Raw genomic sequence first — 26,986 nt, forward strand, 5'->3', positions numbered from 1 at the left:
GTTGTACCATCATCCTGTTTCCACCTCTCTGACTGTGACCAGTAGTACCTCATATATGCAATCCCACAGAAGCTGTGCTTTCACATCAGGCTTACGTCACTAAACAGCACATCCTTGGCTTGTACTCATGTTTATCAGGGGTGACTCACACTCCACTGTAGGCACAGACCACATGTCTGTTTGCCAATAGATATTTGGGTTACTTGGAGTTTTTGACTTTTGCAGACAGTGTAAAATTCTTCCAATGTATTACAAATATCGCTAATATAGGAACCAACTTTCCTTTAGCACAGCAAAACCACAGGAAAGTTTTATGTTTTTGATCCGAATATTCAATGGCTGGCTAAATGAGTGCATGTGAAAGATATAGGACACACTATCTTTTCCCCGGCAGAACCTAAAATCATCCTACTTTTTTCAGAGGTGTTTTGTAGGATGAGAATTATGAGGTAGATTTCACCTTCATTCTGATCACCACCTGGGGTTCTGGAGCAGACAATACAGTGTCAGACAAGGACAGAGTTGTCAGGGTTAGCCACTGCTCATTTCATAGCAGCTCATTCAGATAATTTCCCTTAGAAACAGCATCAGAACAGCAAAGAAAGTAAGAACAAATATGGTTTGAAATTTATCTACTAGTCAAAATACTCATGAATCGAGCAAATTAATTTGCTTTTGTCAGTCCATAAAAATAATTAGGTTCATACTAAGAAACACCAAAAATACTTTACCTTGTTCATATATATGCTCAGACTAACCAAACTCCAACCCCCTATATCTTTAACATAGCACACATTGTCAACTCTTGATGGCTTCTACATCGGGTTCTTAATTCTTACCTGTTTGCTGTCTGAGCTGCATTGTTAAAGAAAGGAAGTTTAAGAAGAAACACTGGAGCAGAAAGTAATGAGTATAGGAAAGCTGGTGCCAAGATTACTATGGCAGAACTATGGCATTATCTGGAACCAGAGCACACCTACTTTATCTTATCATACAGTTGCTTACAACAGCACTAATGTACATTTTCATACTAATACTTGGGTAATTGGAGAAACTACGGTTTTCTGGTTGCTACCTTTCTATCAAGGTACATTTTAGTAATTCCTGTCCTTGGTAAGATTACCAAATACTTTTGAAATACTTTTATTACTAAATTCAGCAGTGTGGTGAAGCTAGTGGCCATAAACATCTCAATGTAGAACAAATTTTTCCTACAGATCAGACTTCCCTAGTTCACTACATTATGGAAAAGGTCTGTGGGATACACTCTCTCCAACCCTGCACCCTAACCAACTTCCTGAACAAGGTGTTCTGCTGTATGAGAGCCTGCAATTCGAGAGTCACTTTACCGTGGTGACCCCTGTTGGCACAGCCCAGGTAGAAAGGAGCTTTCTTGAGAACCTGAGTACCTGGCTTTCAATAGTTGTCAGTTAGAGGTGCTAGGATACTTAGGATTTAGGATTCCTGAAATCATGGGATGATTTTTTTAAGATGAATTAGTGTTGAAAGCTTTCCAGCACAGGTGCTATCAGTTAGGACTGGCTGGAAATTCCTGAAATCATGATCGTATGCATGTGTCCAAATGAATCTTATCAATACAGACCCTAAGCCTGCTTGGCTGCTTTCCCTGTATTCCACTCCCTAGTCTCTTCCTCTTTCTTGCCCACAGGCATGTGGAAATTAAGCTAGATTCAGAACAAAGGTCAGAACATTACTGCATAATACTCAGAAATCATTTCCTTTTTGAAGGACACCTGATCTTCATGAACACCACAGGAAGGAAGGCCCAGCCGTCTCGAGATGCTGGAGGTACTTCCCCAGCCAGAGCAGGAACGGAGTACAGACAAGTAATAACCCACACCATGCACCATGGTGCTCACATTATGTTTCTTTAAAAGGAAAAAAGCCTGCTGGGTCTGGTGGCATACACCTTTAAATTCTAACATTGGGGAGCCTGAAGCTAGCCTGAGCTATATAGTGAGATTCTGTCTAAAAAACTAACAAAGCAAGACAATCCAAAGAGTGCGGCAAACTGCAGAATTTAATTAATTCGGATGATTAACTGATAGCAATTACAGAAGGAATTGTGGGATTCATTTAGCAGCAAGAGACCCAAGACCGACTCTGACTGACTGTCTTGCTCCTTGTCTAAGGTGGAAACGCCATGGGCAATCCTTTGCTGTCCAGACAGCCCATCCACAGGTTTCACTGTCTGGCTCTATCTGGTCCACACCCTAAATCTCACCCAACCTTTCTGATTCCACCTGAAGAACAAGCAGGGGAGGTAGCTTTAGTGGAAACTACTCCAGAACTTGCTTTTGGCAGAGAAGCTAATATCTACTGCTTCGGGCCAGTGTCTTTCCAGAGGCATCTTATACAGGTAGAATGGTAGTTTAGCAGAAGGCAGAGTAATGCATCTGTTGGCCCTGAGATTCGATATGGTGGATAGAACCAAGAGTCTTTTTTTTGGTTTTTTGAGACAGGGTTTTTCTGTGTAGCCCTGGCTGTCCTGGAACTTTGTAGACCAGGCTGGCCTCAAACTCAGAAATCCGCCTGCCTCTGTCTCCCACGTGCTGAGATTAAACGTGTGTGCCACCATGCCTGGCTGAACCAAGAGTCTTGAGACTGGTACACCAGACTGCAATTTTCAGGGAGAAAGCTGGACTAAGCATGTCAAGGAAAAACCAAGTCCATGTGGGACCATTATTATGGATAAGAAGCAGGAGGCTGACTTGCTCACTATAAAAGAAAAGCAATTTGTTTCTTCCTGAAATGAGAATAATCCTTACAGCTCTGTGAAGGTTAAGATATACTGGTGCCACTTTGAATCCCTTGGGGTTGCCACAATGAAGATTCAATATCCTGCATATGAAGAATGTGGAGGGAGATTGAATGGCCTGAGGAGAGGCTGAGCTAGGAAAGGAATGTTCTTATCACTCTGGGAACAGAAAGGCAAGGCTGATGCTTATCCATCTGTTTCTACTGAACCAGGAGCTAGGAATGTCCATGCACTTCTGCGTCTGCTAAAGAAGGAGGAAAGCTGAGCTCATGTCTGGCTTTTGGCCTTAGAAAAAGCATTCAGCTTTCCTGAACCTTGGGTTTTGTTTGGAGAGTTCTTTAAAAACTGCAAAATCTTACTGGGCTTTCGGGGGCCTCATAGCATAGGGATGACTGAAGTGACAAGGGAAGCTGTCCTGAGAAGCTAACTAGCAGGCTACATTATATGAGGTGGGGCGGGCGATTTCATCTGGGCTACTGTCTTTAGCATCAGGGTATCTGGTAGCTGAGCTGGTGTCCATGGCTTCTGGTTCCAAGGACTGAAAGGAAATATGGCTGAATTGTGTGGCTGGGTCCACCAGCTTCAGAAGAGGGGCTTGATAGGAAGGAGACTACACAACTAGCAGCACAGATCCTGTGCCTGAGGCGATCTTGGGACAAACTGCACTTTTCCATTTAGTTAACAAACACTAGGAGTTAGTTCTATGTGAGACTGTTCTTTACATGGAAGATAAGAATGGCAAATACTTCCCATGTGCTACTATCATTTCAGGGCTTTTCATATATTACCTAATCGGATGTTTACCACAACTCCACTACCCTCACTTGTATTTTCCACTAGGCACTGAGGGGTTAAGTATCCTGCTCAAGGTCATACACAGAGAGCTCAAGTTTGGATTTAGTACTGATAGGTTCTTGTGGACAGACATAGTGACTATGACACAGGTCAGATCCTGTCCTCATGGGGCAGGACAAAACAGATAAGGCTCTGAGTACTAGCATTTTACTCATTTTAGTGCTCGGAGAAATGAGGGGCATGTAGCCACAGAGAAAAAGCATACCCTGGGAATCGGGCTGGATTCCTCTGGCAAGTGGCTGGTGAAGGCTGGCTGTGCATTGGGCCCAGCAATGGAAACAGTATGGGTGAGTGTCATGAGAACAGTGAAGGGCCTCAGAGGATCTCACGAGAATTACAGACTTATTGTCAAGATGCTTTTTTGAAGCCTCTGGGGAAGTCAGCAGGACAGTGAGTGGATCTGATCCATGTTTTGGAAACTGATCACATTGGTGTGCGAATAGAGCTCAGGGGACCCAGTGAGGCAACTCAAATGGCTACAACAGTGGCCTGTGCAGTGGATGCTATAACAATCTAGTCTCCTCTCCTCCTTTAGGCCTTTGCTCTAAAGCCAGCTTATATGGCTTATATGGCTTATATGGCTTATGGCTTATGCCACCTTATAGCAAGTAGGCTCAGCTAGTACTCTACTATGGTAAATGTGGCACTTGGATTCAGAAGACATGACATGAAAGGGAAGTAAATAGGAGTAGCTGGTTGCTCAGGTATGACTAAGTTTTCCAGTACAGTGAGAGCACTGCCTTAGTCAGGCCTGTCTGACATGGAAACATGTGGCTCTACTAGGTAACTATGGAAACCTGACTTTGGAAGGAGGCAATGTGCATCCGTCATGAGGACAGTGTAGTCACTGGGATGTCCTGAGGCAGGCACCACTACCTTGCTCACAGTGCATTTCTCTAGATGTTCCAGCCTGTTTTCAGTGTATACTCACTGGGAAGGTGGCAGAAGGCCACAGTCTGTCTGGTCTTTTAATGTTTTGGTTTGTTTTCTCTTTGCAGTTTTGGGGATAGACTTAAAGGGCCTTGTGCACAGTAGGCGAGTGTCCTATCATGAAGCCATGATCCTAACCCTGGCTTATCTTTTGAGAGTAGTTTCAGCATTTCAAACTAAGAGGCAACACAGACAGTTCAAGATGACATGAGAGATGGTGGTCCTGTTTTGAATGCAGTTTGTGTTCTGATCATGCTTGCTGACCTCTACACAGAGAAACGTGCAGAAGAACTGACTTGTTTTGTGGTTATAGAATGCACAGACTCAAGCTTATTTTCCTAAGTTCTGCTAGAGGATCCCATGAAATGATCCAGCCACTGGAGCCTGGAAAGTGCCATCAGCCTCGTTTTCCATGTGACTCATGTATCTGTAGCCCTCGACTATATGCAAATGTGCGGACTGGCCTTTTCCCGGTGACCTTATTAGCTTGCCAGGCCTTTAGCTGATGACCATTTGCTAGGCATGTCTCAGTGGGCTGCATATTCTCTCACTAGGTAACTGCACAACTCAGAAGAGTCTCAGGCTTGATGCTACTCTGGAAGAGAGTGCTGCACTACGTAAGCAACAGAAACAGACTTAATCTCCACATAAAACGCAAATTTCATTCTTCACACCATTTTCTTGTTTAACCTCTATTTTGAGATAACTGTGAAAAGAATCAGGGAAAGAGTGAATGTGGTGCGACGTTGGCCATGCAGGCATCTTCTAAGGGGAAACCAACAAGCCATTCCAGAACACAACACAACTCTGGAAATGTTCACCTGCCACACTTCAGAAACAAACTTGCTACAAGAGTAAAAACAGATGAAAAAGGAAATGGAGCTATGCCAATTTGAAGAAAAGTGAAATGGGAAGTTTAGGGCAGAAAGCTGATCAATAGAAGCCTACCAGCAGTCTTTGACACGTCAATAATTCAGAAGTCAGACACTATAGTAACACACTAGCCAGGAGACCATGCTGCTTGTAGGCGAGGCTCACCTTACAAAGATCCAGAAAAACAAGCCAGGGAGTCAGGGAGATGCAGAATGAAACCGGAAACCTCTCAGCTCCACTGTGGGCCAGCATGTCAGCAGCTGTGCTCTGTACCCTGTGCCTACCTACACACCTGTCACATGCTAACATACATGCTTATAACCCACTCTGTTCACCTTAAATTCTGATGACAGATATGAGGAAAGGAAGATGCTATGATATGTGCATAATGATGCACAAAACATCCTAAAAACACTAGGATTAAAAAGCAGTTTTCCCCCTTGGAGTTTCCCACACTGAAACCATGAACTTCAGTAAAGCCCAAGAGCTAAGTTTCCCAGAAAGCTGGTATTTTCCTGTAGAATGCCCTTGAATCTGGTGATACGACAGTTTGTCCTTGTATGCCTGCATTAGGAGAGAAGACAGTACCTCACCATCCTGTGGTGTAAATCACAAACACCAGAGCAGTGATGTCCAATCAAGGAGGGAATGTCAAAGCTGAAGACGAATAATGAAAAGCAGTCTGTCACCGAACCATCTTACCTGTCTGCGGATTATTTCAAGGTCTCTTTTGGCTTTATTCACCAGGGCTTGAATTTCTACAGGGTCTTTTACATTCTTATTTTCTCGGAAGGCATCTCTTATTCTCCTGACAGCATACATTCTAATGAATTCAGAGAAAAAAAGAAAAGATGTCAGCAGGTATGAGGTTCTGTTTTTAAATGAATTTAAATTTTTTTTTTTCTCTAGAATTAATGGTTGAATATTCTCCTACAGACAACCCAGTTTGATCTTTGCTTGTCTATTCGAGGATGGCTAAGCAAGCAGATTTAGGAAAACAAGTCTATCCCAAACAAGTCACATGCAAATGGCAAACTGCTGCTGGAATGCTCCTTAGACCACTGGCTTTTTAGAGTTACACATGCCTGGTTCCCTCCATTAGCATAGATAATTGAACCTTTACTACTAGGAAGAGACAAACCATGAATCTGGAGTACAAATGATCCATTTCATACACATGTACAAGGACAGTGCTCAGCCTTCTAATTCTTGCCCATTAGATGACAGCTGGGTAAGCAGGCCCACGGCATCTCTGATGTACTTTTTTATGACACACTGTCGATGTTCTTCATCACACCAAATATTTTAATTCTATTTTTTCTAGACAGGGTCTTGCCATGTAGGCCAGGGTGGCCTATACCTTGTGATTCCTGCCTTGGCTTGAGGAATACTGGGATTAGAGGCATGCATTATATTCTTTGCTTAATTCTAATATTCTTTCTCCCTCTCTCCTTCCCTCCCTCCCCCCTCTACCTTTCAAGACAGGGGTTCTCTGTCCTGGCTCTGTCCTGGAACTCCCTCTGTAGACCACACTGGCCTTGAACTCAGAGAGCTAACTTACCCCTGCCTTCTGAGTGCTGGCATTAAAAGTGTACACCACCACCACCACCACCACCACCACCACCACCACCACCACCACCACCACCTGGCTTAATTCTAAGATTTTAATCCACTTGCAATCTGGTTTTATAACAAGAACTGATCTCCATGTCTCATTTTTTTTCTTCTTGTGGCTGGCACTCTAAACTAGGTAAAGCATGTGCCTGTCTACTGAGCTGTGCCTAGACCTTTCAACCATTGCTTTAATTCTCCATTCAGGATTCAGCAAAGCTTTGCGAGAACACTACAGCTTACAGAAGCCGTCAATATATCTTGATCTTTTTTTTTTTTTTTTTTTTAACAACAGGTAAGTGGTTCAGAATACCTAAAAGATAAAGACTACTTCACAGAAAGGAAATAAATGTGAAGTCTCCAAAGTTTAAGAAAATCAGAGAGTTACTTAAAGCGCTCTACAACTCCTGCCAGTTTAGCTTAAGGTCAAGTTCAGAATATTTGGCTCTACACTTTAAAAATCTCCTCAGCTTTCCAAAGCCCTTACCTAAGGAAATTTGGCTACCTATTTTAGAATTAAAGATGCCAAAGCCAGCTGGAGAGAAGGCTCAGTGGTAAAGGTGCTTGCTGCTTAAGCTGGTGATCTTAGTCTGATTCCTAGAAACTACTTCCACACATGCACTGGGGAATTGGTATGTCATCTTCTCCAATATAAACATAGGCACACACACATGCGCACACAGATACACACAATGTCAAAAACCTCATTGCAATTTCCAGGCATACCTTTGACGACACCATGGTGCCCTTCTATTTTATCCCCTTTGGCATGAGGTGTTACTGGCCCTAAGAGACACTTCACTGCCTCGGAACCACAAAGATGTTTTTGCATGGGTAGTTTCTCTCCCAGTTATGTCACTCTATTTCAAATGACTAGTTTTGGAAAGGTCAACACAATCCAGATAATCCCTAACATTGTGGACAGTCGAACCACCACTTATTTAAATCCTGTTTGAATCTGTCTTTTGCTTTTTCCTCTCTTTTCTCCTTTTACTGTATTTAATTCTGATAACTAAGGGAAAACATTTATTATTAAAGACATTGTGATGATCAGCCTCTTGCTTGTATCATTATGAATATTTCAAATAAAAATGTGCAGTGCTACAATGAAAAAGTCGGCCAGCCTGTACACCATTCATGTTTACGAATGATCCTCAAAAAACGTTGCTGGAAATTAAGCATAACATTCACATGGCACATAATACCTGCACACTGTACAAAGAACTGTGTGTTAAAAGGATGCGAGCCACAATCACAGCTTCCAGCACCTGAATGCTCACGTCCATGTTAGTTAGAATACAAAGAATGACCTGACCACTTAATGTATGGCCTCTCATTTGTCATTTTTCATCAGCATTCAAAGTGTGGACTGTCTGCCTATCCAAACCCAAGTCAAGTATCCCACTGACAAAATAGCTCAACTATTTTACATGGTCTACTTGGAGTAAACTCCCAACCTTTAATTGCCATTAGTACTGGGTAGTTCAAATTGTCAACTTGCCACAAGCTCAAGCCACCCAGGTAGGGGTCTTTTTTTTTTTTTAAATTAGGTATTTTCCTCATTTACATTTTCAATGCTATCCCAAAGGTCCCCCATACCCACCCCCCCAATCCCCTACCCACCCACTCCCCCTTTTTGGCCCTGGCGTTCCCCTGTACTGGGGCATATAAAGTTTGCAAGTCCAATGGGCCTCTCTTTGCAGTGATGGCCAACTAGGCCATCTTTTGATACATATGCAGCTAGAGACAAGAGCTCCCGGGTACTGGTTAGTTCATATTGTTGTTCCACCTATAGGGTTGCAGTTCCCTATAGCTCCTTGGGTAATTTCTCTAGCTCCTCCATTAGGGGCCGTGTGACCCATCCAATAGCTGACTGTGATCATCCACTTCTGTGTTTGCTAGGCCCCGGCATAGTCTCACAAGAGAGAGCTATAACTGGGTCCTTTCAGCGAAATCTTGCTAGTGTATGCAATGGTGTCAGCATTTGGAAGCTGATTATGGGATGGATCCCTGCATATGGCAGTCACTAGATGGTCCATCCTTTCGTCACAGCTCCAAATTTTGTCTCTGTAACTCCTTCTATGGGTGTTTTGTTCCCATTTCTAAGAAAGGGTAAAGTGTCCACACTTTGGTCTTCGTTCTTCTTGAATTTCATGCGTTTGGCAAGTTGTATCTTATATCGTGGGTATCCTAAGTTTCCGGGCTAATATCCACTTATCAGTGAGTACATATTGTGCGAGTTCCTTTGTGATTGGGTTACTTCACTCAGGATGATACCCTCCAGGTCCATCCATTTGCCTAGGAATTTCATAAATTCCAGGTAGGGGTCTTACTGAGGACTTGCCCGTATGAGGTTAGTCTGTGGGCACGTCGATGGGAGAGCGTCTTGATTGGTAACTGAGATGGGAACATCCCCACTGAAGGTGGGTGGCACCACTTCATGGGCTGTGCCCTGAACTGTTTAAAAGAGAGAAAGCTAGTTGGGTCCAAATAAGCAAAGAAGTGCGTAATTTTCTCTTTGCTCTTGACTGTGGATGTAATATGACTAGCTGCTTGAGTTCCTGCCTTGAATTCTTCTCAAGGAGAGAGGTTCTTAAGTCTTCCTATTGTCTAGCTTACTGGTTTATCCTTTCTTATCTTTGAGTCAGTGCCCTGTTATAAACCTTTCTGACATGACCATCTATTTACTTCTCGGGATTAACTCTCACAATTCAACAGGCCTTAATATCTACAGTGAACTAAGTGGACTACAGAGCACTAAATTTTTGTGTAAAACACAGTCACAAGTTTTAAGTGGGTATAGGGGTATATGCTTTTAATACTTAGGACACTAAAGCCAAAGAAAGTTAGTGAGAAGTCTCCAAAATAAAGCAAAGGATCAGAACATGAATACTAAGTGTGAACAAACCAAACTGCTTAGGTAATTGAAGTTATAATGGAAGGGACTGTCCCAGAGTTGACTGTAAACATCTGACAAGACTTACTGGATTTTAACGACTAGTAGACAATACTAAGATATCTACTTACCAATCTCCAACTCCAAGGTCAGAGAAGACAATAAGTTTAAAGGAGAAAGAACTGGAAGCATAAGATAGTGAATGACAGATATGTGCTCTGCTATGCATATTCTAATCCTCAAAGACAGAGACTACTTCTTGCACATGACCATCCAAGAGATAACAAAGCATTAATGATCCACAGTTCAGTCAACCATGAGGTGTATGGCACCTGACATGTCTTTTCTCATTCAATCCGCCCACACTGACTCAAACAGATCTGACCTAGTGTGTGTGGCAGTGCTGGCCTCTAACCCAGGTAACTACGTCTCAGTCCTAAACTAACCCACCCAAGGTTAACAAACTATCCAATATTTGATAAGTGCCTGGCCTAAGCCAAGCCGTTACTCACTTGAAAGGCATTATAGAAACGATCTCTGGCACAGAAAAGCTTGAAAAGGTCATCTTATCTCTCAACACTGTTAAGTGTTCCTACAAATAGTTCCAGTGTTGAGCCTGTCTTACAAAAAGATAAGTGGCTGAGAGCCTTAGAGTGAAAGAGCTGTTGATATAAGCACTAAAAGAAAGTGAAATAATTGAGTTTAATTGTTTCAAAAGAAAGCAAGGACAACAGAAGGGTGGTAGTGCAAGGGGGTTAAATTACCATGAGAAAACACACCTTGGGGACCAATGCAAGGTTTCTGAATTCTGGGGCAACCATCAATACAACCTACTATACTTCTGTTCAAAGTTCTCTCATTCCTTTCCACTGTCCAGAGATCACAGTCAAATGGGTTATCAAGGACTCTGGGCCACCCGGGCATCTCTCCCACTTGTTCTAGCACCTTCTGTATATATAAATCATCAGACTTGTGGGAAGGCACGCCTCTTCCTCAGTTCTCTCCTTGAGGTGATCTAGCTCTGCATACATTAAATGTTCTTTTGCTGGAGGATTTGTTTGTTTTTTTTCCAACCCACTCATTTCTAAAGATCTAAGTCAGTTAGAAATAAATATGACAGAGGATTAATATCCTACTTGAATAAACACCACACATTAAGCCAAGCAAAACAACAAAGAGCATGGTAAATCAATGAGTAGAAGCATGGAGTAGTACTTTACAGGAGGGTACACAGAGACTAAATCTAGAAGGACAGAACTCTATGAATGGCCAGCCCTAGGAAACATTCAAGAAATGCACAAAATACCACTTCTTTGGTCTTCAGCTAACAACATATTTAGAAAAAGCCAAGGATTCAAGTCACCCTGCTGTTTGGAACATGTGCTGGGACTGTAGCATAATATTGGGTAATAATACCCCTCAAGTTTAATCTGCAAAATCCATCTTTTGTGATCTATCCCATGGAAGTAATCTAGAAAAAGTTAGATGCAGAATACTCATTACAGATATCCCTTCATTACAAATAGGAAAAAAAAAACAAAAACAAAAACAAACAAAAAAAACCAAACTATGTTCAACATTGAAGAAGTGGCTACATACATTAAGACATGATGCTTCTGAGATAAGTGTTTTCAAAAATAAGTCAGAGGTCTAAAAAGTGTGATGTGAAAACTCCCCGCTTCTATTCTGGCCCCTTAGGCAACCAAGTCTTTACATACGCTCAAAGGTCTTTATATGCTTAGTTTCTTAGGCAGTTTCCCAGAGATTCAAGATCCTAGAAACATTACTAACACCAGGACAACAGGTATTGTTCTCAGCAGGGTTCTAGAAACAGGGCTTCAGAGCTCAGGAGAGATGTAGGCTGGTGGTGAGAAGCAACTACAGGGCCAAAGAGCTTTCCCAGTGAAGGCAACAGATACCAAAGATAAGCTGGATAGAGCCCAGGGATGACCTATCATTACAGAAGAACAGGCAAGGGGAAAAAAAATCTATAAAAAAGAATGGAGCAAAGAAAGGTCAGCAGGCAGGCAAGAAAGCCAGAACAACAAGACAAGGCAATCTTTCTAGAGAATGGAGGAAATGGTTTCTGGGGATTCCAACAGAAAGAGTCATACGAGCAACACCATCACAACCTAGTAGAGAGTATCAAAAGGCCTAACTCTGGAAGCACACTCAACAACAATTAGGACTAGAAAGAAATTCACAACACAATTAAGAAAATGGTTTTAATAATAATATGTAAAATCTTTGGAATATAGCCAAAGTCGTACTTACATGACAACCAATGACAGATATTTTATTAATAAAATACTAAATTCAACAAATTAAACATTTCCTTATATTCTAGAAAATAATATTTTGTTTTCCCATATTTCCTTATGAGAAAATAGAAAACAATGTATTTACAATTAGAAAATTAAAAAAAAGGTCAAGTGAAACTAGGTAAGACAACTAATTTTTTTTTTAAAAAAATAATGTGATAGTATCTTGCTCATATGTTAGAGAAAACAATTCTAAGAAAAAAGGTGAGGAAGTTTGGAGATTTGAAAAATTATTTCAGAATCAGTGTGAATACCTTTCAGAACTTGCCAGGAAAGAGCATGGCTGTGAGAATGGCAGGTGTGTTCAGCTGCACGGGTGAACACAGGGAGAATACAGGTGTATGGCAACACTTGGATGCAATTTTGAAAGCAGACATAACAGTAGGGCAAAGAAGAAGAGACTCTCCAGGGCTCAAAGGATGGAGCTATGAATGTTTCCCCTCCACAGTCCTCTGTAGTTTCCTCTGTAGGATTCAAGTACTAACCCAAGCTTTCAGAAAACATGAGCAAGCAAACAAAACCAACCTCTAAAAAGTTATAGTACATTCATGAAACAATAAAAATTTGTGCATATATGAAAGGTTATGTGCAAATGTCAGCATATTCAGAATAATGTGACTTAACAATTTTCTAGAACTGCAATTTTTAGGGTAAGGCTCTATAAGGATGCTTGAAAATAACATTATTGGGGGCTGGAGAGATGGCTCAGCGGTTAAGAGCACTGACTGCTCTTCTGAAGGTACTGAGTTCAGATCCCAGAAACCACATGGTGGCTCACAACCATCCTTAATGAGATCTGATGCCCTCTTCTGGTGTGTCTGAAGACAGCTACAGTGTACTTAGATTTAATAATGAATAAATCTTTGGGCCAGAGTGAGTGGGGCTGACTGGAATGGACAACCTTTGTTCCCAGCAACCACATTAAGGCTCACAAACATCAGTACAGCTGTAGTGTACTCATATACATAAAATAAATAAATCTTTAAAAAAAAGAAAATAACATTATTGTTTTAAAAATTAACAGGCTATTAGAAAGTAAGCTGGCACAGCATCTTGTAGCAGGTGCTCATTTCTACCTCTGGGGGAACAGCTGAGGTGCATTTCTGTCTTGACATCCTTCACGATGCTTAAAAGCACTTAGATTCTTCAAACTTAAATTTCTCGTTATCACTTGGGTCTGTCACTGACATTTTGTGGCCAAGAAGATTTTTCAAAATGTTAACCAAGTGATCACAGGAAAGGCCGCTCTTGAAATGGCTCTACCACATCTGCACCCAGCAATACAGGCCAGGTGGTAGCTGTGCTATCTATCCATGGTTCCCTCTCATTTGTCCTCAGACTAGGATAAGAACCCTGGTTTCATTGTCAGAGTCCTGTGAGCTGCCCTTCTGAGGAAGTAAACAGAACATTCTAGTAATTTCTTTATGTCTACACGTTTCTTTAGTGTTTGGCTGCATTTCTATTACAAGTATTTTGACATAAAGACTCCGTGGTTTGGAGTGAGATTTTCTGTCTCTACCACAACCAAGAGCAGAGACCTTGGCACAGTACCAGAAAAGCAAACTTAAGATTTCATTATGTAACATGTCTAACTATTAGACTGCAGAATATAATTATTTTTTATTTCAAAATTAGAGTGTAAGGTAGCAAACGAAAGCCATGACCTTTAAAGTATTTAAAATTTATGGAGAATACATTCCTATAGCAGACTGTTCAATGACTTCTTTATGGGAGAAAAACAATCTAACGAGCAATGGAAATCTCCCCTGGTCAATGAACTTAAAAATTCATTAAAATGGCCTATCAAGTTGAAACGCCTTCCCTTTTATCCTTTTTATTGCTATTAGTTATATTAGTTACCAGCCACAGGCACTGACAATAAATGAGTAAAGAGAGAAAAAGGGAGCATGTAAGAAGCCTACCAGAGCTGGGCGTGGTGCCGCACACCTTTAGTCCCAGCACTTGGGAGGCAGAGGCAGGCGGATCTCTGAGTTCTAGGCCAGCCTGGTCTACAGAGTGAGTTCCAGGACAGCCAGGGTTACACAGAGAAACCCTGTCTCAGAAAAAAAAAAAAAAAAAAAAAAAAAAAAAAGAAGCCTACCAGAGTTCAATGTATTATCAAAGATAATTTACAGGGTGGCAGAATGCAGAACAACCTCTTCCTTCTCTAAGGCTAGACAGTGGAATAATCCCAAAAAAAAGACACTCCTGGAAGTGAAACCAACCAACCAAATGCAAAACTAATCTGTACAAAATACTGCAGGGATATAGTCAGCACCTCCACTTGAGGAAGATACCGATTTTGAGTCCAGCCTTGCCTAAATAGCAAGACCTAGTCTCAAGTAACCAATCCAAATGAAATGAAACCAAACCAAATAGACTTTTTAGTTCTTGAGATTGGGTAGGACATAACATCATGTATCATACATGAAGCTGGTTATCTTCACTTGGATACTGTACTGTCATCTACCACTTGCTTGCTTGCCTACTGACAATGCAAATACCTATTTATGTGTTTGTTGGAAGTTGGTCAAAATACTTTATATATTACATTATTTCCATAATTTATCTATGCCTCATCTAATATGTGCTGTAGGTTAATGTCTAATCTTTTGAAGAAAACCAAGCAAATATTTGCATCTGAAAATTTGTTACCAGCCTTGGATGTAGCTCAGCTCATCAAGTTGTTTGCCAAGCATGCATGAAGCTTGATCCCCAGCCACATAAACCAGTTGTGGTGTTGCACACCCACAACAGCAACCACTGGGAAGTAGGGGCAGGAGGAGCAAACTTGCATCATCTTCGACAAACAGCAACCTTGAGCCTAGCATGGGCTACCTGAGACCCTACCTTCAAACCAATCCATCCCATAATCAGCCACCAAACTCAGACACTGTTGCATATGCCAGCAATATTTTGATGAAGGGACCCTGGTATAGCTGTCTCGTATGAGGCTATGCCAGTGTCTGGAAAATACAGAAGTGGATGCTCACAGTCATCTATAAGATGGAACACAGGGACCCAATGGAGAAGCTAGAGAAAGTACCCAAGGAGCTGAAGGGGTCTGCAACCCTATAGGAGGAACAACAATATGAACTAACCAGTACCCCCAGAGCTCATGTCTCTAGCTCCATATGTAGCAGAAGATGGCCTAGTCAGCCATCACTGGGAAGAGAGGCCCCTTGGTATTGCAAACTTTATATGCCCCAGTACAGGGGAATGCCAGGGCCAAGAAGCAGGAGTGGGTGAGTACGGGAGCAGGGCACAGGGAGGGCATAGGGACCTTTAGGATAGCATTTGAAATTTGAAATGTATATAAAGAAAATACCTAATAAAAACAAAAAACCCAACACACACACACACACACACACGTACACGCGCGCACACACACACACACACACACACACACACACACACACAAAACCCCAGTAACAACTCCACCTCCCATGACCAAATTATTATTTTTCCCCACTCATAGTAATGGTAACTAGGTAACATTGAATGGCATTTTAGCTATCTGCCAAAGCACATAATGTACATGGTACATCAAATAAAAACTGGACTCTAGACTTCAGATTATTAACATAGACTTAAATCTCCTTGTTGTGCTACAAGACTGGATTCTTTATTCAGTGAGAAAAGAGCATCTCTCTTTCCCGAGCACATCATGATTTCATGGCCATAGGCAGCCACTGTCACCTTCCAGGAGACTGCAGTCAGCACAGTGAGCTCCCAGGTTTGCTTACCTACGCTGCTCCACTCTTGGGCAGTATCTTAGGTATGGGTGGTATGATTTTCAAAGGTCATAACACTGTTTGGACACCGAGGAGCAGGCTTTGTTTAGGCAGAAGCCACAGAAGAAACCACAGGGTGATGTTACAAAGAAGGCAGTCAGTATGACATGTTAAGAAGGGGAGGGGATGGATTTACTACACTGCAAAGAAAATTCTATGTGGAGTCTATGTTGTAAGTGGTAAAGTCTAAGGGAGTTTACTCCTCATTCCCACAAATGTATTACAACCTCAAGGAAGTTCTGGAGATGGCTCTGTTGAAGAAAAGTCATGTAACCATGAGGACCTGGGTCTAAATCTCAGAACCCATGTAAAAGCTGGGTTTGCCTGTAACCCTGTACAGAGCAGTGGAGACACTGGAACTCTGGAGTTTGATGGCTAGCTAATCTTGTCTAACCAATGAACTCTAGGTTCAGTGACAGACCTTGCCTCAAAACATAAGATCAGAGGGCTGGTGAGATGTTCCAGAGGCTAACAGTGCATGCTATATAGGCATAAGGACCTGTATTTGAATTTCCAGTACCCACATCACCGATAGGCATGAGCATGCATACCTGTAACCCAGCATTGTGGGGTTGCAAACAGGTAGCCGAAATAGAGAATACTATGGTTTGAATGAGAAATATACCATGAAACTGCCTTTCAGACTGCCAGGTAGACATCTGCTGAATAGTTGCTCTAGTTGACGAGGGCACCTCATGCTACATGCGGTCCCAGACAACTACCACTCAATGATATCCCAGCATTTTAGTCTGTGAGATGGTAAAACCATCTCTTCACTTATTTCTCAGAAAGCACCCAGTTGTTCAGCAACCCCGGACATGTTTGTGTGGAAGATGCTGGTCTTTAAAGAAACAATGGTAAGAGGAAGAGCGGCAATTCCTCTCAGCAACTGGCTGCTTGCTTATTGTAGTCACTAACTCACATAACCAGGCACCATTCTCTCTTGGAGTTGCTCTGGAAGCTGAGTTAAACCTGACACGGTGATCCTGGTGTCAACTGTTCTGTCTTCTTGCAAACCTCATTCCATGTCTTTTTTAGTTTTTATTTTCTAGTTGTTTTCATCTAAAATACTCAATACAATACTGATTCCTCAGTTAAGAAAAAGCAAATTAAGCTAAGCCGAGAGCAAAATCACCTCCAGGCTTATATGAGAAAAGAAAGGGGTTTCCCTTCCTTCCTTCTTTTTCTTTTTTTCTCTTCCAGTGCTAGGGAACTGAACTGAGGGTCTCACATATGCTTAAAAATCATACCACTACATCTCCATTCCTGGAAGTCTTACTGAGAACTTAGAACAAAATAAAATAATGGTATAATTCCAGACTGGGTCCAAGGACGTTTACTCCAATATAGCAAATGACAGTGTTAAAGTAAACTAAGGCTTCTCAAGATGTACCCTGCAGAGTGAGTCTATCTATATTTATGGTACAGAATTCTTTTCTTACTGGGGAATTTGTGTTTAATGAGACATCAATGATTATGCAAACTCCTACACATAAGATGCATAGGTTAAGTCAACTAGCAAAACTGTGAGTACTTAAAGGAATGTCCAAGGGCTTTCTACACGTTCCATATTTTATTCAAGCAAATTGACTTGTTTTCTCCCTTACAAAAGCAAATGATTTAAGTAATTTAATTCAGTGAGAGCAGTGAAGTGAATACAGATCTTTGAAGAGCAATTAAATGTTAATTTTATGATCCTGTTTATTTGCTATAGTTTTTGTGTGATAGGAAAGAAATTCAAATTTTGACCCAGGGTTAATCTTTAATATTCCAAGTAGTAGAGAAGTAATCTATTAGATTTCTGAATTTTATAAGCAAATTCAACATTTTTCATATAGACACAAAGCCACCCAGTGAAGGAAATATCTAAGAGAGACTCCAGGAAAAATAAAGAACTTATGATCCTATACAAAGTCAGGAGAAAGCCGTATGACTTCCAGTTTAAGCAATGAGTATCTGGACGATGAGCAAAACCCAGAAGTTCAAGCTTATTGGGAAGGCACAATAGGTTAGGCGGGTACAGCATTAGAGTTCATATTTGATTATCTTCAGATGCTTTTAATACCCCAGAAATGCACAGGAGGACCTCGGCAAGATGAGGGTGTGGTTCAGGAGACAAGGATTAACTACAAGGAATCATTAAAACATGTAAGGTTGAAGCAACTGTTACTAGGGAGATTTGGGGAGAACGAGGTGAGAGGGGGAAAGACAGAACACTGAGGCCTCCACTGTTAAAGGTAAGAGGCAGGGGAGGAGCAGGGTCAGGAAACTGGGGTGGCCATGAGACAGGGGTTCCTGCTGTCTTGTAAGGGAAGGCCAGAAGGTGACATTATATCAAATGAGGCCAAGACAAAGGTAGCATGAGGCTCCTTAAGCCGGTCTGTGGTGGACTGAGGAGGAAGAGACTAACGAGACAGAGGCTGTAGAGATCATTCCTAGCCAGCATCCCAACAGCATGGGCCACATGTGGTTTTAAAAGGTTAGAGGCTCTCAGAAAGTAAGGCCATGCTCCAACAAAAGCTGGCTTTCTGCTTCCGGCTTCCTTGGATGCAGTTCCGCTCAACAGGCTCACTGGCCCCTTAGGGCCAGAACCCAGCTCCTCTCAACAGGCTCACTGGCCCCTTAGGGCCAGAACCCAGCTCCTCTCAACAGGCTCACTGGCCCCTTAGGGCCAGAACCCAGCTCCTCTCAACAGGCTCACTGGCCCCTTAGGGCCAGAACCCAGCTCCTCTCAACAGGCTCACTGGCCCCTTAGGGCCAGAACCCAGCTCCTCTCAACAGGCTCACTGGCCCCTTAGGGCCAGAACCCAGCTCCTCTCAACAGGCTCACTGGCCCCTTAGGGCCAGAACCCAGCTCCTCTCAACAGGCTCACTGGCCCCTTAGGGCCAGAACCCAGCTCCTCTCAACAGGCTCACTGGCCCCTTAGGGCCAGAACCCAGCACAGGGAGACAGGGAGACAGCCGGTCTGGAGAGAAGCTCAGCAGGAGGACGCTCACACTGCCGTGCCAGTCAGGCAGAGACTGCGCTGTGCTCCATGCTTTCTTTTCTCCAGTGAGGTAAACAGTCCACTGTTGGCTATGCTGCAGAACTCCACCTGGCTCTGCCAAGGCAGGCCTGGCCAGTGTTCCACGCGCTCCTCTCCAGCACATTTACATTCCCAGCTTTAGTCTGCTCTTCTATTCCTCTCAGCTAAGATCAGGCCTCTTACCTGTCCACTTCTTGGTCTTCCATTGCAACCTCACAATGAAGAAATATTTTTCATTAACACTATTCCCAACTCTTTGCTGGTATTTTGGAATATGGCAATAAAACCAAGCTAATTTATTTTCAATTTATGAAATGGCACCCTTTGTGATAATATTGCCATAGGGTATATATAAACAATTCAAAACATTTACTTAGGAATTCTTATACCAGAAGAACAGCTGGGAGCAATATCTATTAAACTATCAACTATGAAGTGACAGCTTTTAATTATGCTTTACCCTCTCTCTTAAAAAGGCGAATGTAGGAAGAGCTGTCTGGCAAGGAGAGATACAGAGCTGAGATGTCCTTGACAACAGTGTACAGGGTCTGATTCTTCCCACAGATGGAGCTGGGAGCTTCTAGGAGCACTGCTGTGGTCAATAGAACTCTTTTTTTTTTTTTTTTTTTTTTTTTTTTTTTTTTTTTTTTTGGTTTTTCGAGACAGGGTTTCTCTGCGTAGCCCTGGCTGTCCTGGAACTCACTCTGTAGCCCAGGGTGGCCTCGAAATCTACCTGCATCTGCCTCCCAAGTGCTGGGATTAAAGGCGTGTGCCACCACACCTGGCAATATAACTCTTTGATCAAGGCCAAGGCAAGGTAAAAAACACAGCTATTTAGGAAATGCTGACAAGCGCTTCAAAGTCAAGGGACAGTAAGTATAATCAACACTCCATACCTGTGTTCAAAGATTCAATCAACTGGTACCAAAATTGTATGAGAAAAACCAAACCAAAATAATCAATCAAACAAATGCAAAACAGTACACAGGGTGAACATGTACACCTTTTTCTTGTTATCTCCTCAATAATACCCCGATTTCCATAGCGGTTATGCAATTTGCTATAAAGGTCTTGTGCATTTCGGGATCTTGGTATTAAAGATGGGCCCTATAGCCAGTCAGCCATGGACACCCAGAAAGAGATTGAGTGATACTAAACACGGCTCCAGAGAAGGGCTTCTCAAGTCCGCTCTCATCCACCCAGGGCCATGTCAGTGCATCTCTCTCACAGAGAAGCTGCGGGAGGAGGCCTTGCACATGGAAAAGACTCAAAGAATAGAGAGCAAGGGAAAAAGATTTGAAACACCTTTTTCTCTAGGCTGACAAATGAATTAGTAGAAGAACTATAAAATGGAAACAGGCTACACTGCAAGGTGCACCTCTTCCCTCTGTTCTAAAAGAAGAGGGGAAAAATAGACAGAGCCAAAGGAAGCATTAGATCCATCCATACTCCCAAGGAAGGTCAGGAGGAGGCGATTCCCTTTGAAGAGGCTGAGGGTTAGCACTAATTACTATAGACATGGGACTGTGTGTGACAGCAAGCAGAGCCTAGGACAAGATGCAGCTTCTGCATTTCAGTTTCTAATTAATTACAACAAGGAAGCCTGACTTTTCCACACGTTACCTCTCAGACCTGTTCCTCTGACCTTTGAAAACTGACCGTGAAACCAACAGCAGCATGTCTGGACAAAATATGCAGCACTAAGACACTGCAAGGACAAGGACTCGTCTTCTCACACCAGACTTTGCTCATCCGCCGAGCTGCCTCAGTGTTTAGGGTATTCTCCCTGACCCCCTGACTTTTACTTTTTACAACAGAAAGATTTTCCAGGAAGGGGGCTTGTGCATGCTAAGCACATGCCCTACTACTAAGCTACACTCCAGCACCAGGAAATGATGTCTAAGAAAGTATATTCCGAACATATCTTGTTTCCTGTATTTAGTTTACTTAAAGCACAAACCCTATTAGCATGACACTCCTGCCCCTCCTTTAGGGGACTCAGGGAAAGGCATGCTGAGGGCACGCAAGTAGGAATGTTGAAAAAAGGGGAGAGAGACCATTGTTTGGTCATGTCAGTAAGAACACAGAAGACTCATTTCCAACCCTAAGCCCCTCCCACGTGTGAACAGCTCTGTACTGGCTTCAGGCAGAGGACTGAAAATGTCTTATTTTCAGGTACCACAAGGCACCCAGAAAGCCACAGTGACAATGGCAATGTGATTAAATGTGGTGGCATAGGACTGGGGAGACGGCCGGTCAATAATGTGCCTGTTGTGTGAATATGAAGAGTTGAGTTTAGATCCCTAGCTGTCACGTGAAAGCCAAACATGGTGGCCTGTGCCTGTAATTCCAGCACTGGGAGTTTTGGTGGTGGATCCCTTGGACTTACTGGCCAACCAGTCTAGCAAAAATAATGAGCTCTAAATTCAGTGAGGGAGAGGAGAGGAGAGGAGAGGGGAGGGGAGGGGAGGGGAGGGGAGGGGAGGAGAGGAGAGGAGAGGGGAGGGGAGGAGAGGAGAGGAGAGGAGAGGAGAGGGGAGGGGAGGGGAGAGAGAGAGAGACTGAGACTCAAAAAATAAGGTGGTGTCAGTGACTTTAATACCAGCATTAGAGAAGGACAAGCAGGTGGATCTCTGTGAGTTCTAGGCAAATCTGGTCTACATAGCAAGTTCCAGGCCAGCTGGAGCTAGATACACAGTGAGACCCTGTCTCAAAACAACAATGACCACATCAAAATAAATGAATAAACATACAAAAATGAGAGTCTAGAGGAAGACACTCAAAGTTGACATGCTCACTACAGTCTGAAAGGTGGTATTCTACCAGAAAGGTAGCACTGGGGGAAATAATACGGCAGAAGGTTGCATTGAGTATCTGAAAGTCAGGGACAGCTTCTTAAGAGGAATTCGTAGATTGCGACATCCTGTATCTGTTCCCCCAAGTAACTGTCTGTGCTGGGGTGGTGGTGACATAGGTCTTGACATCCTAGAACTGCCATCAGACTAGCTAGGGAAATGCGGATAATGCCAGACCACAGCTGATGTGTCCCTATGGAGAAGTGCACAGGGCTAGGAATGGACACTGCTGCTGGGCCAGGCTAAGTGGGAGGACAGTGGGGATGGGAGACCCTTGTCTTAGTTGGGGTTGCTACTGCTATGATAAAATACCACAACCATAAGCAAGTTGGGGAGGAAGGGTTTGTTTTATCTTATAGTTCTTAGGTGACACTCCATCCACTGAAGGGAGTCACGGTAGATACTCAAGGCCGAAACCTGGGGGCAGGAGCTGATGCAGAAGGAATGGAGGAACATGCTTATGAGGCTTGCTGAGCCTGTTTTTTGTTTAACAGCACCTAGGACCACCAGTTTAGGAGGGGTACCACCCACAGGGATCTGGCCCTTCTATATTAATCATCAATCAAGACAATGTCCCATAGATTTGCCCACAGGCCAATTTGGTGGGCCATTTGTTTCAACTGAAGTTCTTTCAGATGACTCTAGCTTGGGTCAAGTTGACATAAAACTAACTAGCACAGTTCAGAACCAACAACAGCCTTGTCATGAGCCTGAGAAAAGGTTATGGCTCTGAGCATCCTTAAGTGGGAAGGAGACATGCTACAATGGAGGGGCAGGAGCCCAGGCCTAAGCAGGGAAGGATTTGGGACTTTATCCCAAGAGCAAGGAGAAGACCTAAAGCTGTGAGTTTTAGTAAGGAACAGAGTGCAGTGGGAAGTTGCAGCGCTTTCTCTGAAATAGTCTATTAGCAGAATCCTAAATGATGTGCATGGATTGGCTAATGGGAGCAGGATTATAGGAACTAATATGTGATCACACAAAGACAAAGTCTTCATGAGAACATGCACAGAGTTTGTTAGGACTGAAGAGTAGGAGAGAAGGCAGAGGAGTGAGTGACATGAGAATTTTCCATGAATTAACTTCCAAAAGCTACACACATCCTTTGAAATAAAGGGAAGGAGGATTGGAGTTTTGGGTTCAAATTCAAGTCTCTTCTACTTCTCAAAAGCTCTTAGCAGAAATTATCTGGGGGCTGCACTTTGCTAGTGTACACAACACAGGTGAAGAGGTTGCCGGTGTAGTTGTTTGGAAACCTCACAGCAAGGAGGGCATGCACAGAGGGCTGGATGGCAGCATATATACACCGCTATGTAGGTGAGAAGTCAGAATGGGCTGGCTGAGGTGGTGAGCCACAGGGAGGGGATATGCCTGAGAAGGGTCCAGGAAGACTGTAAGCTACTAGGGCCAGGAAGGAGTCCTGCATGAGAGAAAGCTCAAGGCAGCTCTGTGTGGCAGGTTTGATGTGGTAGGAGGTGCAGGAATGACTTGCAGACCAAGTCAGATGTAGAGGCTTGCTGCTGTGGACAGAACTGTGGGTGGGCAGAAACTAGCACTGAAGGCTGCTAGTCAACTACTGTTCACCCCCTGGGGCTTTTCTTCTTTCCTGGGTCAAGCTCAGGGCCAACAAGTAGACAGAGAGGGCTTCACTAGGTCCTTCAGTAGTCAAGCCTGGAGGCTGAGCACAATAGCTCTATCTGCTCCATCAGGGGAGAGGGTCAGGCCAGCACTTGGGAGGCAGAGGCAGACAGATTTCTGAGTTTGAGGCCAGCCTGGTCTACAAAGTGAGTTCCAGGACAGCCAGGGTTATATAGAGAAACCCTGTCTCGGAAAGAGAGAGAGAGAGAGAGAGAGAGAGAGAGAGAGAGAGAGAGAGAGAGAGAGAGAGAGAGAGAGAACTAGATAATGCAGCATCAGTGGCTGTGTCTGCCTCCAACCTGTCTGGAAGGGAATACTTCCTTATTTAATTTTGCATTTGTTTAGTCAAAGGTAAAGATAAGAGAGATGAGACAGTTCTACCTACAGAAATGTTTTTTTGGTAAACACGATGATTCTTAGCCATCAGATGTGGGGAGAGATAATTATTTAAGGAAAATGGTGGTATGGATAAATCGGGAAAAAAATGAAGTCATTAAATGAGAACAGTGAAGACATTCAACAGTTATAATGAACTGATAACATAAGCTGAATAAACCAGGCTAAAGGGAGGAGTAAACATAAGGAACAAAAGATTACATATAAGGGTAATACATTAGCAACACGGAATGTGGCAGCAGCCATTAATTAAATACAACAAATAATTACCCTGAGATTGGATCAATCAAATCAATGAGAATCAAGGTGAACATTAACAGGCAAATTGATGACACTAACACATACAAGACATAATTAGGGAAAGAACAGTGAGAGAAGGTAGAAAGGGCTGAAATGTATGGCATGGACTAGCCTTCCTGCTTAGTGATGCTTGTATGGTGCTGTTGATGAGGATGGTGAGAGGCACTCAGTTTTCTATTATTTTGTTTCAGCTATTTTTAAACAAAACAGCTTGTAAACAAAGAGCATCACTAAGGTACAATGAAGAATCCTTTAAGTCACTTTATAAGCATCCTAGTTACTTGAAGCAGCATTTTGTAGCCTTTTGCTCTTTATTCTCTACCTCCATTTTCTCTTTGTTTTGATTATTTTGTTGTATTACTTTAAAAATGCTAAGTTGAATAATAAATAGAATAAATACAATGGTAAATACTTTCAAGGCAAACAAACAAACAAACAAACAAACAAAACAAGTAAAACCCCAGCAACGACACACGTAGGTCTCATGTAGCCAGACACTGGCTTGAATTCTGCTGTGAAGAAGAGAATGAGCTTGGACTTCTGATCCTCCTGCCTTCACTTGTTAAGTGCTGAAATCACAAGGAAGTCACACTGTTTCCTTCTGCCCTTTTAAAATGTTGTGCTAGGTATCAAAACCAGAGTGCTGTGTGTGTCAGGCAAAATTTTACCAACTAAGCTACATCTCCAGCTCTGTGTCCAATGCTTTCAAATTATTTTCTTTTTATTCTCTAAATTAAAGGTGAATGTGATTTTCTCAAAGTATTTTTCAAAATCATTGACCAATATGACAAAAATTAACAACTGTAAGAGAAAAAAAATCCACTGGCCTTTGAAACTCTAGCCATAGTTAGAGATAATAATTAATCTTTCCCAAGTTTCAGCAACCATCACACATGAATTGCCTCCAGTTGTCCGTGGGTACCACAGACAGCACCAGCAGGAGCATTCTTCCTAAGGAAGTGCCACAGTCTATGCATGAACACAACTGCATGAACTCAGAATATTAAAGCAAAGTCTGCAAGGAACTTTAATAAATCTAATGAAGCAATCGTTTTCTTTTAAAAACGTTTCTTTTGTATGTCTTCCAATAGAAAGGTAGTTTTCACCAAGATGTATAATTTGATCAGTGTTTCACAGTAAAATTCTTCCAGTAGGTCATGATTTACATAAGCCTTAAAGCATTATTTCAAGGCTTAATGGGAGGGAAAAAGGGTTTCCCCTTTTAAGCTGAAGGGAAAATAATCCCTAACACTCTTAAAACCATACAAAAGGTGAGGACTGTAACCCAGGGTAGAATGGGAGCTTTTCATAGGTGGAGGCGGAGTCTGGTCCTTAGCATCCAGAGAAGGGGGCAAGCAAGAACACACAGAGAGCAGGACACTCACTGACCTGATGGCGTGACTGGGCAGGTAAGGCTCTGGGGAGCTCTAATTCAGTCAAGTGGGAAGAGATGAAAAAAAAAACCCAGCAGGAGTAGCAGGAGGCTATGATCTGGCAAGAGATCCAAAATGGTCCTTGGAGGACTGATGAATACCTTTATAGAAATGAAGGGCACTGCAGGGTATATTAGTTTCTAAGTAAGAAATGATATGATTGAGATCAAAATGGAGTTGAGTTATGCCCAGAGGGTTGAAATGAGAGTCTCAATGTTATTTAAGCATATTTTTACAGCAGTGTTATAAGTAGCAGCCAAATCACCATTAGAAGTGTTCCCTGAAAATCACTATACACTGTAGTTCATCACTAAGGTACATGTTGCCTGTTAGGTTTTGCTAGTTACTGAAGTGGTCCTTATTTATTCATAACCATATCACAATCTTTTCATGGCAGGGCTATCCTATGTTAGGATTCTATGTACTCCCAGGCTCTATGCAGTTACACACATATCACAACACAGGCAGACTGAGACAGACAGACAGACATACACACAAAGAATGAATGAATCTGTGTGTATGTCTAGGAGCTATTAGAGATTTCTGTTTGTTCTAAGGGGGAAGACTCTTTGGCATCAAGACTGTCTTCTTTAGCATCTTTTGATTGTGCGTAAATGCAGGCCAGAGGCTGATGCTACAGGGTCTCCTTCAGCTCTTTCCCCCATTTTTTGAAACAGCCTCTCTCACTGGACCTGGAGCTCACCAACTAGCCAGATTTGTACTAGCCAGTGCACGCTAGGGAACCTCTTCTGTCCACCTCACCAGTGTGTGGATCACAGGCCTGTGCTACTCTGCCTGACATTTTTCCTGGGTGTGTATGATCTGAACCCTGAGCCTCATGCTTTCACAGTACTTTACCCACTGAACCACTTCCCCATCCTTGTTTTAGAAAAGAAAAGGTTCTGTTTGGTATTAATATGATTCCTGACAGGCTCCTGCCAATTCACTCTGGTGTTCTGGGTCAGTGGGCATCTGGATAGAGGAGACAGCGAACCATTCCTGTATCTATTAATAAAATTCAGGGGGTAGGGGTCACGATGGGCAGAGATGGTGTCAGTCCGTGGGGCTGTGCCAGTAGTGAAGACACATGCTCCATTAATAAGGTCCCGTGACAAAAGAGTCAGTCCTAAATGTACTGCCTCAGAAGCTTGAGGTCAGCGAGGCTACCCTCTCAATCCTCTATAATTTCATACATTCTAAAGAAAGTATATTCCCAGATTATTTGATGCATCAGGGGCCACCACACATGCAGAAATATGAAGAGTTATCTCAAAAATTCATA

General features: G+C 42.7%; 1 protein-coding gene across 1 annotated transcript in view; it reads right to left on the bottom strand.

The window, feature by feature from the left end:
- Positions 1-26,986, bottom strand: part of Lyrm4 (LYR motif containing 4) — a 138,561-nt gene that overhangs the window by 107,870 nt on the left and 3,705 nt on the right. Inside the window, exon 2 of the mRNA NM_201358.2 lies at positions 6,140-6,260. Coding sequence (NP_958746.1) covers positions 6,140-6,260 — 121 coding nt within the window. The remainder of the gene's footprint in view (positions 1-6,139; positions 6,261-26,986) is intronic.

This window comes from Mus musculus, chromosome 13 (assembly GCF_000001635.26).
Source record: "Mus musculus strain C57BL/6J chromosome 13, GRCm38.p6 C57BL/6J".
Classification (NCBI taxonomy): domain Eukaryota; kingdom Metazoa; phylum Chordata; class Mammalia; order Rodentia; family Muridae; genus Mus; species Mus musculus.